Source organism: Melospiza melodia, chromosome 27 (genome assembly GCF_035770615.1).
Source record: "Melospiza melodia melodia isolate bMelMel2 chromosome 27, bMelMel2.pri, whole genome shotgun sequence".
NCBI lineage: Eukaryota > Metazoa > Chordata > Aves > Passeriformes > Passerellidae > Melospiza > Melospiza melodia.
The window spans coordinates 6,782,651-6,800,820 of NC_086220.1; the positions used below are offsets into that span (position 1 = coordinate 6,782,651).

An 18,170-nucleotide genomic window follows, 5' to 3' on the forward strand; every position below is an offset into this window, starting at 1 on the left:
CTAAAAAAAAAATAAAAAATCTTAGGAATCTTAGAACTGAGTCTTTTGCTTTGCTTGTAGAAAGGTGGTACATTGGTTCTACCCACAGACCAGGAGATGGATGAGCTGGGATGGTGTTTCCCAGGATGGGTGGGTGGAAGTTCTGCTGAGCCCCTCTCCTCTGCTCTTTCTGTCTTTCCTGCAGTTAAAATTCCAACCAGGAGGACATACATTGACCCCAGCACCTGCGAGGACCCCATGCAGGCTGTGCACCTCTTTGCCAAGGAACTGGACAATGCCAGCATCAAAATTGAGAGGATTATCAAGACAGGCAAGTTCCAGGGGTGGTGGCTGTGCTGGTGTGCTCCCCTTCCACTGGGCCATGGCAGTCCTGGGGGTACCCACCTGCAGCACAGGAATTTATCCAGTGAGGGTTTTATCCAGAAGCTTTGTTCCTCATTCCTGGTGTTTTCCTGAGGCACTGAGCACAGCCAAGCCACGCAGAGCAGAAAGCATCAGCAATTATCTGCATCTGGGCAGTTTGACAGCAGCATGAAAACTATTTATAAATACGTGAACCTAATGATTTATCGATTTTCATCAACTTCACTGCCTAAAACTTAAAAGCAAATTAAAATCCCCTGACTGGACCCTAGAGCCTTAATGGCTGCTGTATGCCAGAATGTGGGAAACGTGATCATTCTTTGTCATTTGTTTTCCTAAAGATAAATTCAGCTGTAGCAGCAGCAGAGGTGGAGGAAGGGAGGAGGGAGGGCTTTGCCTGCAGCTGAAGGACAGTGTTGAAGGGGAGAGGACACTGAAGAGGGGATGAGGTTGCCTCTGAACTGCAGGGTGGAGCAGCTCAGAGGAGCCCCATGTACCTTGCATGAGCAAACTGGTGTTCGAAAAATCAAGAAAGAAATTAGTAATGAAGACATTTAAATCTAAGGAATTGGGAGTGTGTTTGTCTCACTGCTGACCTAACAATAACCTGATTTCCAAATCAATAAAGCTGCTCATAGCTACATGCTTTTTGCTGTCAAGCCAATATTGGTTTTTTATGTTGGGAATTCTGTAGCTGCTGTTGTGGAGCACATGGCTGTGCAATGGGATGTTCTTCCTCAAGGATTGCAGGAACCCTCCCTCACAGCCCTGCTGTGTCCAGCTCTGTGGGAAGGAGACCAGGAGGCAGAACCAGCCAGGCCCAGAGCATGACCTTGGTGATTACTCCTCCTCTCATGGGCTAAAACACAATATGCACTGGGGCAGAGCATGGAGAGAACACTGAGAGGCTCTGGAGGGTCAGCAGCTTCCATGGGGTGTATAAATTATTGTCAGCTTCTCACGAACATGAGCAGACAGCCTTGTTTTCTGGGGCTACTCTGGATTATTGAGCAGCAATAATTTTACAGATAACAATTGTAAGACTATTGGAATTTACCAATATAGCTGGACAAAACATGCCTGAGCTTGTCTGGCCCTTGCTGCTGAGCCAAACAGCAGCACTGTGGTGTTTCACCCCAGAGACACTTTGGGCTGGCTGGGTGTGTGGTGTTTCACCCCACAGACACTTTGGGCTGGCTGGGTGTGTGGTTTTTCACCCCACAGACACTTTGGGCTGGCTGGGTGTGTGGTGTTTCACCCCACAGACACTTTGGGCTGGCTGGGTGCTGCAGCTGGGCCCGTGGGGACAAGTGCAGGCCTGCAGGAGCTCTGGTGGTGCTGGGATGGAGCTTCCCCCCATAACAGGGGCTGCTCCTCAGGTTTCCCTCTGGCAGAGAAGCTTTGAGGCGATGGTGAAGGAAAGGAGTCGGTTCTGATGGAGGGTTTGGATGCAGAGCTTTATTCTGGCCCACAGGCCTCTGAATGCAGCACCAGCTCCAACAGAACTCCCTGAGCCCATGGTTGCTGCTCCTTTGAACCTGGGGAGAGGGGCAGGGAAGGGGCAGGGAGCCACCAAGCAGGGACAGGAGGGGAGGGAAAAAGGGACAAAGGACACCTGGATGGCCCAATGACCCCAGGGGTAGAGGGCATCCTTTGAATCTGCCAATCACTCTGTGCCCTTCTGGAATGCCAGGACTGACAGACAGTGCTGGGAGGGGGGAGTAGAGGTGACTGATACACCTGGGAGGGAATTATCAGGGGAGGGATCCAGGGTTCTGAGGTAAACTCTGAAATCACAACGCACCATAAGACGGAATTCAGATGTCAGGACTGATGAGTTTATTTGATTCCTAGGAGTAAGCTAGTGATAAAGATTAGTTTTGCCTGGGGGTTCATTAGCAGGGGAAGGAGTTGAACCATCATTTTCGGTGTATGGACCTGATAGCTTGTTCAGCTGACCCTACTAGAAAGTAATATAAAGGAAGTATGGAGCATTTTGATTCCTCTAGTGTGTGTTTGATTCCTGCTTTTCTAAGTGCTAGGAGATGAGAGGGCTGGTATATCTCCATGTTCACTTTATCAAAGTGACCCTCATTGTTCAGGCACATTTCCAGTAGGGCCTTAGGTAAGGAGGTAGGCCTGCATAGGTAGGCTCCCACACATGCACAGAGCTCAGGATGGCCTGGTATGAGTGCAATCAGTCCTGCCAGGGATGTGTTTAACCCATTTCTCTGCCATGCAGGAGAGTTTGGAGAGGTGTGCCGGGGGTGCCTGAAGCTGCCGAGCAAGCGCGAGCTGCCGGTGGCCATCCGCACGCTGAGGGCCGGCTGCTCCGAGAAACAGCAGCGCTCCTTCCTGGCCCAGGCCTGCACCATGGGCCAGTTCGACCACTCCAACGTCATCCGCCTCGAGGGGGTCATCACCCGAGGTACATTTATTGGAATATTTACCAATATAGCTGGATGGGACATGCCTGAGATTGTCTGGCCTTGCTGCTGAACCAAACAGCGGCCCTGTGGTGTTTCACCCCACAGACACTTTTGGCCGGCTGCGTGTGTGGTGTTTCACCCCACAGACACTTTGGGCTGGCTGGGTGTGTGGTGTTTCATCCCACAGACACTTTGGGCTGGCTGGGTGTGTGGTGTTTCACCCCACAGACACTTTGGGCTGGCTGGGTGTGTGGTGTTTCACCCCACAGACACTTTGGGCTGGCTGGGTGTGTGGTGTTTCACCCCACAGACACTTTGGGCTGGCTGCGTGTGTGGTGTTTCACCCCACAGACACTTTGGGCTGGCTGGGTGCTGCAGCTGGGCACATGGAGACAAGTCCAGGCCTGCAGGAGCTCTGGTGGTGCTGGGATGGAGCTTCCCCCCATAACAGGGGCTGCTCCTCAGGTTTCCCTCTGGCAGAGAAGCTTTGAGGCGCTGGTGAAGGAAAGGAGTCAGTTCTGATGGAGGGTTTGCATCCAGAGACTGTTCTGACTGCTGCAGCTCTCTCCCATTAGTGTGTGTGCAGAGCCTGGCTATGGATGTGATAGTTAAATGGATATTTGTGTAAATCCAAAGAAACCAGAACATGTGAGCTGATTCTAACCCTAAAAGCTACGGTTTTCATAAGGAAAGGAAGTTCTGGCTGAGCTGGTTGCTTTTGCTTTCACTGGGCTGTGCTGTCCTTTGTGATTCAGAGCTTCTGATACTGGAATCCTTCCCAGCTGGGAATGGCAGGGAAGCCTTGGCCTAGTGCTCATTTTAACTTGGCTGAGATAACATCCTTATCTCCCCCAAAAGCCAGGCAGTGCAGGAGTTGGCACCTGGATTTGTAACCCCTGCAGGGTCTGAGTGATGGCAGCACTGACACCATGCTGTTTGTCTGTCTGTGCAGGGAGCACTATGATGATAGTGATGGAGTACATGGGGAATGGCCTGCTGGACGCCTTCCTCAGGGTGAGTACTGGGGTGTCTGCCCAGCTTGGACTCTCCTGGCCGTGTTCCCATGGCTGCCCTTTGGCTTTTCCTCCTCTGCTTTCACAGAAACACGAGGGGCAGCTGACGGGCACGCAGCTCATCTGCATGCTGCAGGGCATTGCCTCTGGCATGGCCTACCTGGCAGAGATGGGCTATGTGCACAAGAGCCTGGCTGCCCACAAGGTCCTCGTCAGCAGCAGCCTGGCATGCAAGATCACAGGGTTCAGACAGCCTCAGGAAGACAAGATGGAAACCATCTTCTCCACCATGGTGAGCTGCATTTCCACATTCTGTTGGCAACACTTTTCCTAGGCTCCCATCTCCTTCTTCAAGTATGAATAGGGATTCTGCACCTTGGGCTTCTTTCTCAGGTGGAAATCCAATGTGTTTGGTCAGGGACCTTCACAGCACCACGCCTCCTCTGCCCACAACCCTGCTGCACAAATCAGGGCAGAGGGACTTGTGTTTGTACAGCTGTGAGGTGGTTTTCCTTAAATGTCAGTGTACAAAATGCCATCAGCTCTTCCTGGGGACATCCTCCTCCCCCATTAATATTTCAGGACTCACACTCCAGTGTCGCGTACAGTTGCAGGGACATTTTAAACAAATTGAGGAAAAAGTTTTCTCTTAGCACTAAATGTGCTCCTGGCACACGGGTTTGCTCAGTGTCCACCCTGTGATGCCAGGCAGGGCACGATGAACAGTGAATGGCTACCTGGGAATTGCCAGCATTGGCCACATCCTGCTGGGCTCTCAGAAGGTTGCAGTTTATTGTAGCCCCTAGATATGTGAAAAGTCTCTGTTTTGGCTGCATGTTCAAAGAATGAGTCAGAGCTCTTCAGTTCTCGGTCTCAGAGTTGTTTATTGTATCTTATCTATAAAAATTTTTCTCCTGCCCTGCCAAGGTCCATCCAGCAGGACAATTCCAGGCACTCTGCCTGCCCCCAGGGTGGTGTTGTCTCTTTATACTAAAAACTACGTGTAAAATGTTTACAATAACTTTCCAATACCTATCACCTATATTAAACAGTGAGCTTCTACTCTAAACCAATCCCAAAGTGCCACCATCACAGCAGAAGATGGAGGTAGAGAAGAAGAAGAAGAAGGGCTGGACATGCCCACGTCCCTCCATCTTGTCCCCAAAACCCCTATTCTAAAAATCCCCAAAATCTACTTTAGTGATAATTAGTGATAATTTTATTATTACACTAACTTCTGTGGCTTTCAGGTCTTCATACAAAGCTGGTAATTTGCTCCAGGGGTCAGAATCAAACCCCCAGGTGTTCTGGGCTGTGTGCCAGGCTCTCTGAGCCCCCTGGCAGGGGTCCTGGCAACTCTGGACACCCAGAGGGATGTCCTGAGTTCCTACACTGGCCTGTAAATGATAAATCATTCCTGCCCTTCTGCAGCATGGGAAGAGCCTGGTGCTGTGGTCAGCCCCTGAGGCCATCCAGTACCAGCACTTCAGTCCTGCCAGCGACGTGTGGAGCTTCGGCATCGTCATGTGGGAAGTGATGTCCTACGGGGAGAGACCCTACTGGGACATGTCCCACCAGGATGTGAGTGCCCTGCAGCTGCAGGAGGGGCTGGGAGGCTTTCCCCAGGGTTTGCCTCTGGTTTGCAGCACCAGCTGACCCCAGCCCCTGGTGTCGTGCAGGTGATGAAGGCTGTGGAGGATGGGTTCCGCCTGCCAGCCCCTGCCAACTGCCAGCCTCCCCTGCACCAGCTGATGCTCAACTGCTGGCAGAAGGACCGCAGCCAGAGGCCCAAGTTCTCGCAGATCCACAATGCCTTGAGCAAGCTGGTGCAGAGCCTGGAGCCCCCAGAGTGCCCCAGCTCCACGTGTCCCAGGTGAGCACACCTGCCTGTCCCTCCTCTGCCCTGCTGTGCCCCACTCCCTGTTCACCCCGCTCTCTGCTGGCAGGTCCCATGGCACCTCCATCCCCCTCTCCAAGAGAACCTTCTCGGCCTTCCCCTCGTTCAGCTCCGTGGGGGAGTGGCTGGAAGCTATAGAAATGGGCAGATACAAGGACAACTTCACTGCTGCAGGCTACTGCTACCTGGAGTCTGTGGCCAGGATGACAGCCCAGTAAGTGACCCCTTCTCCTGGCTGTAACCTCGTGTGTGGGTGCAGTGAGAGCAGAGCCACATCCAGAGTGATTTACTGATAACCTGTGGTGCTGCAACACGGGGTGGTGGGCTCAGAGCTGCCCCACACTGGTGTGCTGCAGGCTCCTGTTAGCCCACAGTGCCTGGTGTCAGGGTCAGTGCTAAAGCTTGGGGATTTCTTATTTATGCATTTTCCTACTTGTGCATGTGTGGAATGGGCACTGCCTGGCCTGGAAGCAGTCAGTGTTGGAGCACACGGTGGTGGTCAAGGTGATGTGAAATGCACGTCAAGAATGTGATAATTAATCCTGTAATCTGTTCAAAATCAATGTCTCTTGTTGAGCTGTCAAGTCTCCAGATGCAGGTGGTGGCTGGGAATTACCCAAGCAGCTGAGGCTCAGGAGTTTCTTGGAGCACTGACAGTTTTTATTGCTGGGGCTGCTCTGCCCTGGTTCCTCTTGCCTCTGCACCACTGGCAAGAGTGCAACGATTCCCAAATGGGAATCAAGTTAGCTCATCTCCAGATGCTTTTATATTCATTAGCCACATCTTAAGTGCTGTAAATACACACTTGAGAAGTGTGGATGATTAACCCAGTGATGATTAACCCATTCCTATCAGCAAAGAAGGGGGAGAAGGTTGTGTGCTGGGGAGTGGCTGCAAGCTGGGTTTGTCTGTAAGGATTGTATGTGCTGGCTGACATGGGGCTCATTTTGCAGAGACATCCTGAGCCTGGGCATCACTCTGGCAGAGCACCAGAGGACCCTCCTGAGTGGGATCCAGAGCCTGCGGGCCCAGGTGATCCGGATGCACGGCCGGGGCGTGCAGGTGTGACACTGTGTCTGCAGCCCCTGCTCCTGGGGAGGAGAGACCTGCTGGGCCAGCCAGCCCCACCTCTGAATCCTGGGGGTCTCAGGTGGGCTGTGGGAACTGCTGGGTGCTGCCAAACACATGGTGGGAGAGCAGGGCTGCTGTCCCCTGTGCCAGCCCAGCATCCCCAGGGTGGTGTCTGGGGGACGTGGCTCTCCCCAGCACTGTTTGTAAGATGAGTCAAACTGTAGTGATGCCATTTCATGTGGTGGTTGAGTTCACAGGGTGGGATGGACCTTTTTGCACTTTCTTAATCCAGAGCCAACACTTCTGTATCTAGGATCCTGCTGGTGAATCCATGGGGACTTTTATACAGCCTGACAGATCACAGCAACCCCACAAGGAGTTTTTATTGCTTTTATATTTAGAGAGCAGCTCTCACCCAATGCCCAACTCCTGGAAGGTGACTTTCCCCATCTGTGCTGAAGGAAACTCTTTCCCAGTTGCATCCCTTCTGCTCCATGAGCTACTTCACAGAGTTTTGACACCTCAGCTGGTGAACAAAACCAAATATTCTCCAGTAAAGCACAGAGGAAATGGTGCTGGCTGCATCCATGCAATCCACACTTTGTTTTGTGAGCACTGTGCTGCCTGCCTGACACACTGGCAGCTCCCAGAGCTGCAGCCTGATCCCTGAGAAGACATAAATAGCATCTTAATAATACAACTTTCCTTGAGGTTTGTTAATTAAATGGGTATTTGCAGCTCTGTATGCAGTTTTTTTAAGGTTTTATTGTGATCTGTAAGTGTCTCAAGTGAATTATTAACGCTGAAAGACAAAGATTTACATAGGGGATGAAGGCTCAGAGTCTGGTTGGAAATGTGCTCCAGTCAGACCCTGCTGTTAGCTGCTCTGAGAGGATGAGGATGTGAATGAGGATTGAGTGCAGGGCCCCTTGGGGCTGGCAGGGTGAGCACTCTGCCCAGGAGAGCTGCATATGCTCTGGGGTAAACAAGATCTCTCCTTCCTGCCCCCTCTGCAGTTCAAACCATGCTCCAACCCCAGAGTCTCTTGGTCAGTGTTTTTAACAGAAATAATTTCTCCCAGTCTGGCCCATTCCAGTTAGGTTGGTCACTTGCCATCCCCATTTTTCTCACCCTGAAGAGCAATAGCAGTGACCCAAGCCCTGCATTCAGTGAAATGCCTGATCCCAAGGATCAGGTGCAATTTGTGTGCTCTCTGTGTTTACATTTTATCTCTAGAGCAAGTACATTACAGCTCTCTAGGCAGGGGGTTGAACTAGCTTGGTTCTGGGTCTCCTCTCCCCTCTCCCTGCTGGTGCTGCCTGTTGGGATGCAGGAGCCATGCTGGGAAGCTGCTGCTGGAGGAGCTGGTTCAAGGAGATCTGGAGACATCTAGGGCTTGGTGGTGAGGTGACAGCGTGCCTCAGTGTCTTGGTTTGGAAAGACAGGAGTCTGCTGAGCAAGGCAGGAGCCTCCCCTGAAATGGAGAATGCAAACCCTCCCCACCCCTCCGAATTGCTATAAATTTTAAATTAAGGGGCTCTCAGGCAAAGATATGGGAGCAGGAAATAACAGTTCTTTAATAGGGAAGAAAATAAAAGGATAAAATAAACAATGCAGTGAACTAAACCAACACTGCCAGAGTCAGAACCCAACCTGACACCCTGTGGGTCAGGCTGTTGGCAGCAGTGCCATTGGAATTGTGGCTCAGCCCTCCTGCAGTGTCAGGGCTGGCTCTGCTGGAGCAGGGATCCTGGAGAAAGGTGCAGTCTCTGCCTCTGAAGATCCAGGGGCAGAGGCAGCTGCTGTTCCTCTGGGCAATCCAGTGCAGAAGCCGTGCTGGTGTTCCAGAATCTCCAGATTCTATCCGGGTAGGAATGCTTGGCTCCTCCCCCTGGGCTCCCATCTCCCAATGGGATGCTGTAGTTCTTATCAGCCATGCAGGGACATTCAATAGCTGTTATCAGCAGGTGTGTCCACCCAGAGGGAGGAGTGATTGTGATCACTCAGAGAGAGATAAGGCAAATTGCTCACTTGACCAAAGACAACTGCCATACAGATGGTAATGGAACACATCCTGCCTTGGGATCTGGAACAGTCAGTTTGGAAAACAAACCTGGCCATGAGCAGGCAGCACCGTGTTCCCTCGAGTCCCCCAGAACAGACCCTGCCTCCAGAATAAGGGATATGACAAGGGGCCAGCTCTGGGTGCCTCTTGTGGGCACTAAAATCTGCTTTTCTGTCCCTCTGGATGCTGCCCAGCTGGAAAGGGATGAACCTCAGCTCAGTTATCTGTGGTCATGGCTCTTTCCCTGGGCTGCAGTGGCTGGGGGCTGGCCAGAGCTCAAATCTGAGCACCTGTTGGTTTGACCACCAAACTCCCAAAAACTCATTTACTTTTCAAACCAGGACACTCCTGTAGTAGCTGTGGCTGTGCGGAGGGGTCCCACAGGAGCTGGGCTCTGGGATGAGCTCTGACCCAGCAGAAACAGGAATCATCAGCTCTCCTGCAAGGAAGGAAAGGAAAGCCCCCCATGGAAGCAGCCTCCTAGCCCAGTTTTTGCAAAAATAAACCCTTTTAATTGAGCTCTCACCAACACGAGATAACAAAATTCATAGATTAAGCTACAGATTGTTGTTATGATATTAAAATTAACTTGCATCCTCTCAGCTTCTCTCCTTGGGGAAGCAATATAATTAAATTAATCAGCAAGGCTGTTTTGCAGCTGCAAGGGAAATGCCTCAAAATGACCCTGATCTCTTCCCATCCAGCCTCTGGCATGTCCTGAGGCTCTTGCCTTCTCCAGCATCTGCAACACTCCCCTCACTAGAAACCAAATGGGAATCAAGGTGGTTCATCCCCAGATGCTTTTATATTCATTAGCCACATCTTAAGTACTGTAAATACACACTTGAGAAGTCAATATATATTTTTATAAGCTTGAGACAAATGTAATATAATATTATAAAGGACTCTGTGTGCATCTCATGTTTGAACTATAGTCAGACATCTCCAGGGAATCTCAGTTGGTTTGGAATATTTATTAATAATGATAATAATAATAATAGTTATTATAAATGGTAATAAAAATCTATTGACATTTTTTTAAATTTTTTGTATTTATTGAACCACGGTTGAAGCTGGCAATAAAGAGATATCTAAATATCAATAATCCTGCCCTGGTTTGTCTGTGTGGGTCATTTCAATGTTCTGGGGGGAAATGCCACTTTATCAAAGGTGCCATGTGGTGAGTAAGGGACAGTTTTAGTAGCACCAAGGTGTGAAGTGATGCCTTGTTTTGTTAAATGACATCTGTGCTAAGGTGGGTGATACCTGTAGAGGGGGCTGGAGGGGTGGTTTCTTGCTAGTGGCACTTTGTGGGGAGGAAAAAGCGCCTGCTTTGCTTTTCTGGTGCATGTTGTGGTGTCAGGAAGGTGCATGGGCTGGCCTGTGGGCCAGGTGCTGTTCAGAGAGGTGGGAATCCCTCCCACCACCCCTCAGCATTCATTGCATGGTGAAAGTGAAACCCAGCCCTCAGCTGGCACCCCCAGCAGGTTTGGGGTTTGGGGAGAGCAAGGGAGGAACCAGGGCTGCTCCTCCTACCCCTCACTGCAGCCCAGACATGAAATCCATCCCCTTCCCCCTTCCTCAGACATGAAATAATCACCTTCCCCCTCCCGCTGTGTTCTCTCGGTGCAGAGAGGCTGCCAGAGCCGGGTGCAGGGCTCAGGTGAGCCTGGCCTTGCTGCCCCCTGCCATGGGCAGTGCCCTGGGAATGTGCAGGGCTCAGGTGAGCCTGGCCTTGCTGCCCCCTGTCATGGGCAGTGCCCTGGGAAGGTTAAAGGAACCAGGCTCTGGAGGAAGAGCAAGGTTTGAATGTGAATAATGGCTGATTATCAGGAAGAGCAGGTGCCATTTGTCATGCTAATCAGCGATCTGTCAGCTCAAGCAGCTCCTTTCCTCCTGCTGTTCCCCTCCCACGTGTGCCTGGAGAGCCCTGCCCGGGCTGGGACACGTTCAGACCCCTCAGCTCCTCCTGTCACACCAAGGACGGGTCCCCAGTGCCACCCTGGGCTGTGCCCATTGCCCTGCACCCCCCACCTCAGCCAGGATTAGGTGAGTGCCCCTACACTGGCTGGCCAAGGGATGCCCATGGTGAGACAGATGTGGGGATTTGTGGCCAGCTGAGGCACAGCTGGATGACACTGGAGCAGGGCTGGGTGACACTGGCACAAGGCTGGGTGACATTGGCAGAGATGGGTGCCACTGGCACAGGGCAGGGTGACTTGCACAGGGCTGGGTGACATTGGCACAGGGCTGGGTGACACTGACACAGCGCAGGGTGACACTGGCGTAGGGCTGGGTGACATTGGACAGGATTGGGTGACACTGGCACAGGGCTGGGTGACACTGGGACAGGGCAGGATGACACTGGCACAGGGCAGGGTGACACTGGCAGAGGGCAGGGTGACACTGACACGGGATTGGGTGACGTTGGCACAGGGCTGGGTGACATTGGCACTGGGCTGGGTGACACTGGAGCAGGGCTTGGTGACATTGAACAGGGTTGGGAGCCACTGGCACAGGGCTGGGTGACACTGGCACAGGGCTGGGTGACATTGGCACTGGGCTGGGTGCCACTGGCACAGGCAGGGTGACACTGGCAGAGTTGGGTAACCCTGGAGCAGAGCTGGGTGACACTTGTGCCTTGCCACTCAGAGCAGGGCCATGTGCACAGCAGCAAGAGCAGCCTGGCAGGCACATCAGCCATTGAATGACACAATTATAAACAACTCCGGCCTTTTTATCTTCCTGGGGCTGCCAGGCACCTTGAGCAGCACACAAAGAGCAGCTGTTATCACTCAGCACAGCAGCTCCTCCTGGGCAGCTGCCACCCCTGAAGGGGCACAGACAAAAGCAGAGGAGCTGTGCTGTGCCAGCAGGGCCAGGAGTGTCCCAGAGCCACTGTCACAGCTTGGCCATGGAAGCCCATGGAAGCTGGAGCTTCCTTTTTTCTGCCACCTCCAGAGCCCCAGCAGCAGGAGCAAAGGGGAAGGAGGACAGACAGGAGGTTGTTCAGAGGTTTCTGGAGTTTCTGTAACAATAAAAAGCACTCACAAGGTGTTCTCCCCTGGCACCTGCTCCCTCACACTGTTTGTTAAGGGTGATGTCTGGCTTAGAGGATGTCAGTAATTAAAAAGTCATTTAATGAGCTCAGGTTTATTGGCAGAGCAGACTTTCAGGAGTTGCTGTGCCAGGAGGAGCATGGCACCAGTGTTCATAGAGCTCTGAAAAGCAGCCACTGTTGGTGGCGCTGCACAGCTGCCAGGATGGCACTGGTGCCAAGCCAGGGTCATCCCCTGCCTGCTCTGCTGCTGGGCACCTCCTTGGGTGCTGTGGCACATCCCTGCTGTCCTGGGATCTCAGCTGCTCACAGTGACCCCAAGATACATTAAAAAGTCTCTTTTCCCAGCCCAGCAGTCAAAGAAGGAGTCAGAGCTCTTCAGTTCTCGGTCTCAAGGTTATTTATTGTCTCTTATCTATAAAATTTTTTTTCCTGTCCAGCCAAGGTCCACTCAGTAGGACAGACAGATGCACTCTGCCTGCCCCTGGGGCAGTGTTATCTTTTTGTACTAAAAACTACGTGTACATTATTTACCATAACTTCCCAATACCTATCACCTGTGTTAGACACTGAGCTTCTACTCTAAACCAATCCAAAAGTGCCACCATCCCAGCAGAAGATGGAGGCCAAGAAGAAGAAGGAGAAAGGCTGGACACACCCAGATCCCTCCATCTTGCCTCCCGAACACCCATTCTAAAAACCCCAAAAATCTATTTTTCACTCTGTGATAAATTCACTGTCATTCTACTTAAACTGTCGTGGCTTGCAGATCCTCATCTAAGGTTGGTAATTTGCTCCATGGGTCATAATCAAAGGCACAGGTGGCTTGGGCTCTGTGCCAGGGTCTCTGAGCCCCCTGGCAGGGTCCTGGCAGTCCAGGACAGACAGAGGGATGTCCTGAATTCCAACCCCCTGGCACCTGCAGCATGTGGGGAGCTTCCCTTGCTGTCCCTGCGTGGTGGGAGCCCAGCTCACTGCTGGGTGTGAGCCCTGAACATTTCCATTGACTCCCACAGGATTGGAATTCCATAATGGGGCTGAAATAAAGCAGCAGCATCACACCCCTGTGGGAGCCCTCAATCATCTGCTCCAGAGGCACCCTGGGGAAGCGTTTGGAAGACAATTTAGAACTGGGCAATTCAGGTTTTTCTTGCAAATCCCTCCTGTGTAATGAAGCCTGTTCCTGGTGGCTTGTTCCCAGGGGAATATTATGTCTCTGTTTGCTGGAAGCTTAATGCAGCCCAGGTGTGATGGGGCAGTGATGCCTCAGGTTTAGCTTTTATATTTTTCAGATTCTGTGCTGCTTTAGTGTGTGGGTCTGGGCTTCATATTAATGGATGGTGAGCTCTGTGCACAGAGCAGGGAGACAAAACAATTCCTGCTCCAGCTGGGGACCAAGGACAAATAATCCAAATTTCAGGCCCAAGAGCAGAAACAACATGGGATGAAGAGAGAAAAAAAAGAAGGGTGGGACTTCATAATTGGACAATTAACTCCAATATGCAAATAGAGCAGGACTGATAAAAGTGAGAGACCCTATGACCAGTTGTCCATTTTTGTGACCATTTTGGTTCATCTTGGGTATAGCTGGCTATGTGCTCTTGTGCTGCCCAAGGTGCATCCATTGAGGCCTACTAATAAATCCCTGCTTTATTCTTTAGCTCTGTCCAGTCTCTGTTCTAGGCCAGGCTTCTGAAGGCATCAGCAGCAGTGGGGAGCAGCCAGTGCTGCCAGACCTGGCTCACAAACCCTGTGGCTGCAGGCCCAGGGACTCCTGGGGTCCTGAGCAGGAGGTGCTGGGGCTGAACCCTCAGGCAGCCCTAGGGGTGGCACTCAGCCCTGGGGGTTTATTTGAAGAAATAGATATTATTTTTAATATTTATTTAATATTAATTAAATATTTTTAAGTTAAATATTTTAAAGTGAATTCTATTAAACACTAGGAGGCAAAAAGATTAAGAGGGCAATGAAGGAGATTTTTGTGAGATTTAGGTGTTCCTGGGTGATGGCAATTCTGTGTTGGATAATTGGCTGTTTGTGAGTGTAAATACAGTCTCCCAGGGTAATGGGATGTACATCAGGAATGCTGCACACCCCTGGGGAAAAACAGGCACCTCAAAAATGATGAAAGTTTCCCTGAGCTGGTTAAAATCATCGTTTAGAAGTGCTGCCCCTCCTGAGGAGAGCTGGGTGGATCTGTGAGGCACACACTGTCTCACAGCAATGCTCAAATCCCTGCCTTGCCTCAGGGGGAAAAGGATGTGTTAGGTATCACATCACACTGCATCGAAATGAGAAGTGGCACAATGAATCCAACTCCCCAAAATAAAACTTTCTTCCAGAAATAAGCTTGTCACTGTCAATTTAAACTCTTGCCAAAGAAGCGTGATTTGAGACAGGTTCCTCTTGCCAGTGATTTACAGTGGTGGGTGTGTTTAATCACTATTTCTGATAGCAAGAGTCTAAAGAGAGGTGTTTCTATTCAAAGGTCCAAACCCAGATCCTAAATGCAGCTCTGATACAGCACAGCTGTGAGGAGAGAGCACAAAGGACAATGCACTGAAGGAAAAGGAGCTTTTCCTGCATTTCCACTTCCCCAACACCACCCTGGTGACACAGGGGGGCTCTGGGCAGGAACACTGCCCACCCAGCCACAGCACTGGCCCTGCTCCTCAGCACCCTGAGGGGGTTTAAGGGGTTATTTAGAGACAAAATCTTACAAAACTCTGCAGGGAGGGAGGGGATCCTTCCTGGTTAACAAACTGTGAGAAAAGCATCAGAGTGCCAGCTGGGGAATGGCCTTTGTCTGGAGAAAGCCCTGATGTGCCATGCATGGCACCAATCCCAGTGGCTCCATGTTGGGGAAGATGAAACAGGAAAGCCTTATAAATATGATTTCCTGGCAAAAGATTTTGAGAATATGGAAACTCTAAGCGAGATTGAAATGAAAGCAAGCTTTGAGATCCCTCAGTTACTGAACAACAGGAAAACAATGGCATGGCCAGCTGAAGGTGATCCCCTTTGGATCAAACAATCCCCTCTGCTTGCAGACAGGCCCAAGGCTCAGAGCAGACCCTGCCAGCTTGGCAGAAGGGCCCAAAGAGGAGTTTTTAGGGTTTAAAATGTAACCCAGTGTGGGAATGTAATGATTCTTCTAGGCTGTATGGAAATGCTGTAGGATTTGTATCTTGGACTAGATTGGTTAGTGAGAATGAGAATATTCAACACAGATTTATTGTATTGTAAGGGGAACCTCACTCTCTTACCCTCTCATCCTCTCTCTCTCTCATCCTCTTTACCATGCTCTTCCCTTCTCACTCTTTACCACTCTCTTTACCTCTCTTTCCCTCTTGCTTTTACTCTTTGATCTCTCTTTCTGTCTCTTTCTTTGGGGTTCCTCTTTGGGCCCTGCACCCAGGCCCTTTGCAATAAACCACAAGTGCCCAGCCCTGGCTGCAGAGATCTCTCATCTCCATCCGTCCTGACCATCCTACCCCTGACACTCCTACAGCTCTCTTACTCCATCTCTAGGGGATGGGATGGGATGGGATGGGATGGGATGGGATGGGATGGGATGGTGAAATGCTCCTGGGCTGTTCTGCTGCCAAGACAAATCCCTGCCATGCCCCCAGAGCAGCCCAGCCCTGCTCAGGGAACCCACTGAGGCACCAGCTTGTGGCTGGTGGGTCCCTGTGAGATCATGTTTGGGCTGTTTGGGTCCAATATGCAACAGGACCCTTCAAGGCTGAGCCCAGCAGGGGCTCTGTCACTGGCTTGAGCAATGTTTCAAACACATCATTTATTTTCATTACACTTGTACCAATATCTCTGTCCCAGCGTTCCTGATGCAGGTAGACAGCAGTCCTCAGGAATGCTTTAATTGTGTTTTCCTGGCTTTGCACAGCTCTTATCTAATGCCTCCTGGCTTCATTAGATTAGACACCTCTTGTCCCGAGGATGTTGTCATGTTTTCAAATGGCTTCAATCAGCACCTCCCAGGCTCTGGCTATTTCAGGATACAATAAAGCTGAACCTTATCCAGGCTGGTGAGTAATGGAGGTGCATCTCCCACCCCCGTGCAGCCTGGCTTTAAATTTGCCTGCCTGACATCCTGTAGCTGCAGGCAGAACACAATTAAACCTCTTGTCTTTCAGGCATCGTCCACGCTCACACACAGCTCGGGAGGAAGAGCTCAGCAACAGCAACTGGGTTTGTAATGATCTTGTCATCCAGAACAGCAGAGAGAGATAAATGAAAGAGTGAGGAAGCAGCCAAGATCAAAGCCAGCTCTCCAGATGTCCAGGGCATGGCAGGTTGCAGGCTGGCTGTGCTCATCTCCTCGGACCCACGCTGGCACAGGATGCAGGGACGTGTCCTCAGTGCCAGGGAGTGAAATGCAGAGGGAGCAGCCTAAGCCCACCCAGCACCAGCACTGGGGGCTTCTCTCCAGGTCTGACTGCTCATAAACCTCATTCTGCAGAAGTGTTCCTCCTCTTGGGGTCCCAGGATCCCTCACCAGCCTGTGTCCCCACCACCCAGCTGCAAAGTGCCCACAGGCTCAGGAAGGAAACTGAGGTGGGAAGGGACAAACCAGACCCCAGGGTGGGGACAGAGACCCCCAGCTGCTCTCTGGGGGAGAGTGATGGTGATAGTGGAGCCCTGGAAAAAGTTAAAGATAGAATCCAAAATGTTAGGCTTTGTGCTTCCCCAGATCAACTGCACCTGTGTAAGCAGTACGATAAATTATATAATTGTTAGATGTGATTGTTTAGTAATTAAATATAATTATTATATAACCATAAGAATAATGAGAAACTATGTTGGAAATTCAGCGAGGGGCTAAATTTATGTATACAATAGAACAACATAAGTTTAATAATTAACATGAAAGTTATATAACAATAGAATATAAAAACATGATCATTTTGGATGTATGGTCGGAGTCAGATTTGGGTTGAATATACCCCTGGCACCCAGAGGTATTATTTTTATTTATTATTTATTTATTTTATTTATTTATTATTTATTATTATTATTTATTATTTTATTTATTTATTATTATTTATTTTCTTAATAAAAAGCACTGCATATAATCCCTGTGTGATTATGTGGTTTTGAATGCTAACAATGGCTCCAGGACAGTCCCTGCACTGTGTGTCCCTCCTGCAGCCCAGCACAGCAATCCCAGGCACAGCAATCCCAGGCACTCTCCCCTGGCAGCAGAATTTCCCCAGCCCTGTGTTCTTATCATGAGCCACCACAACATCAGCATCGATCCCCTTCACCCCACAGGCAGTATTTTGACTTCTGGAATTCATCTTACCTAGCAAGGGACTCTAAATATATCCCAGACAATTTCCTCTCCTCATTTTTAATAATCTCTTTCAGCCTTAAATTCATTTTTGAAAATATGTATTGGGATGATGGGCTTTTTATCACAGCTGATGGACAATATCCATCACACCTGTGTCCTACAGCTCACAATACACACACACACACATTCCTTCCAGCACTCCTGCATCAATTTGAGCAGCACTTAATTCATTACAGCCCCATCACTGCCTGTGCCTGCCCCCCTCAACAATGGCACTGGTGATTTGTCACTTGGGTCCCTGTAGGCAGCTCTGTCCCAGCTTGCAGAGCCACTGGCACTGCCTGAGCCATGGCATGGGGTGGAATAGCCCTGTTCAAGCACAGCAGGTGTAAAGGGTGCTTGTGAAAACCCAGGGCACTGGGAAGAGTTCCCTGTCTGCTCTTAGGGTGCTCTGACCCCCAGGGGAGCACTGACTTTGACCATCATTTATGGAGCAAGTTTCCTAAACTCCAGAATAGCCTAAAATCCACTAGGTGTGAAGTAGATTGTAGAGAGCAGTGTAGATGCATCACTGGGGTGGGAAATTGAGGTTTTAGGATTTTTAGTATGTTGAGGATGGAAGCAAAAACCTGAAGACAGAAAAGATCCAGTGTGTCTCTCCTTCCTGACACAAACCCATTCCAGGAGTGTTTTTGCCCCTGGGAGGGCCCAGCCAGAATCCCAGAAGTTGAGGAATCAGCCACAAGTACCCAACAGCTGCTTCACTGTCCCCACCCTGGAAACCTCCAGGAGGAGGCAGGTGGGAGAGCAGAAGCAAAAATCCCTTTCCTGTCCAGGATCTCTTGTCTCACTGGGCACAGCAGGGCTGAGGCTGTGCTGGCACATCCTCCCAAACCCTGAATCCTGGTGAGACCAGAGGGGAAGAGCAGGCTCTGGCTATTTCAGGATACAATAAAGCTA

At 50.6% G+C, this 18,170-nt stretch overlaps 1 protein-coding gene across 1 annotated transcript in view; it reads left to right on the forward strand.

Moving 5' to 3' along the window:
* Positions 1–8,414, forward strand: part of EPHA10 (EPH receptor A10) — a 33,150-nt gene extending 24,736 nt beyond the window's left edge. Inside the window, exons 10-17 of the mRNA XM_063177353.1 lie at positions 185–310; positions 2,606–2,791; positions 3,745–3,806; positions 3,894–4,097; positions 5,237–5,386; positions 5,485–5,678; positions 5,752–5,916; positions 6,656–8,414. Of these exons, the coding sequence (XP_063033423.1) occupies positions 185–310; positions 2,606–2,791; positions 3,745–3,806; positions 3,894–4,097; positions 5,237–5,386; positions 5,485–5,678; positions 5,752–5,916; positions 6,656–6,770 (1,202 nt within the window). The 3' untranslated portion in view covers positions 6,771–8,414. The remainder of the gene's footprint in view (positions 1–184; positions 311–2,605; positions 2,792–3,744; positions 3,807–3,893; positions 4,098–5,236; positions 5,387–5,484; positions 5,679–5,751; positions 5,917–6,655) is intronic.
* Positions 8,415–18,170: the final 9,756 nt, after the last annotated feature.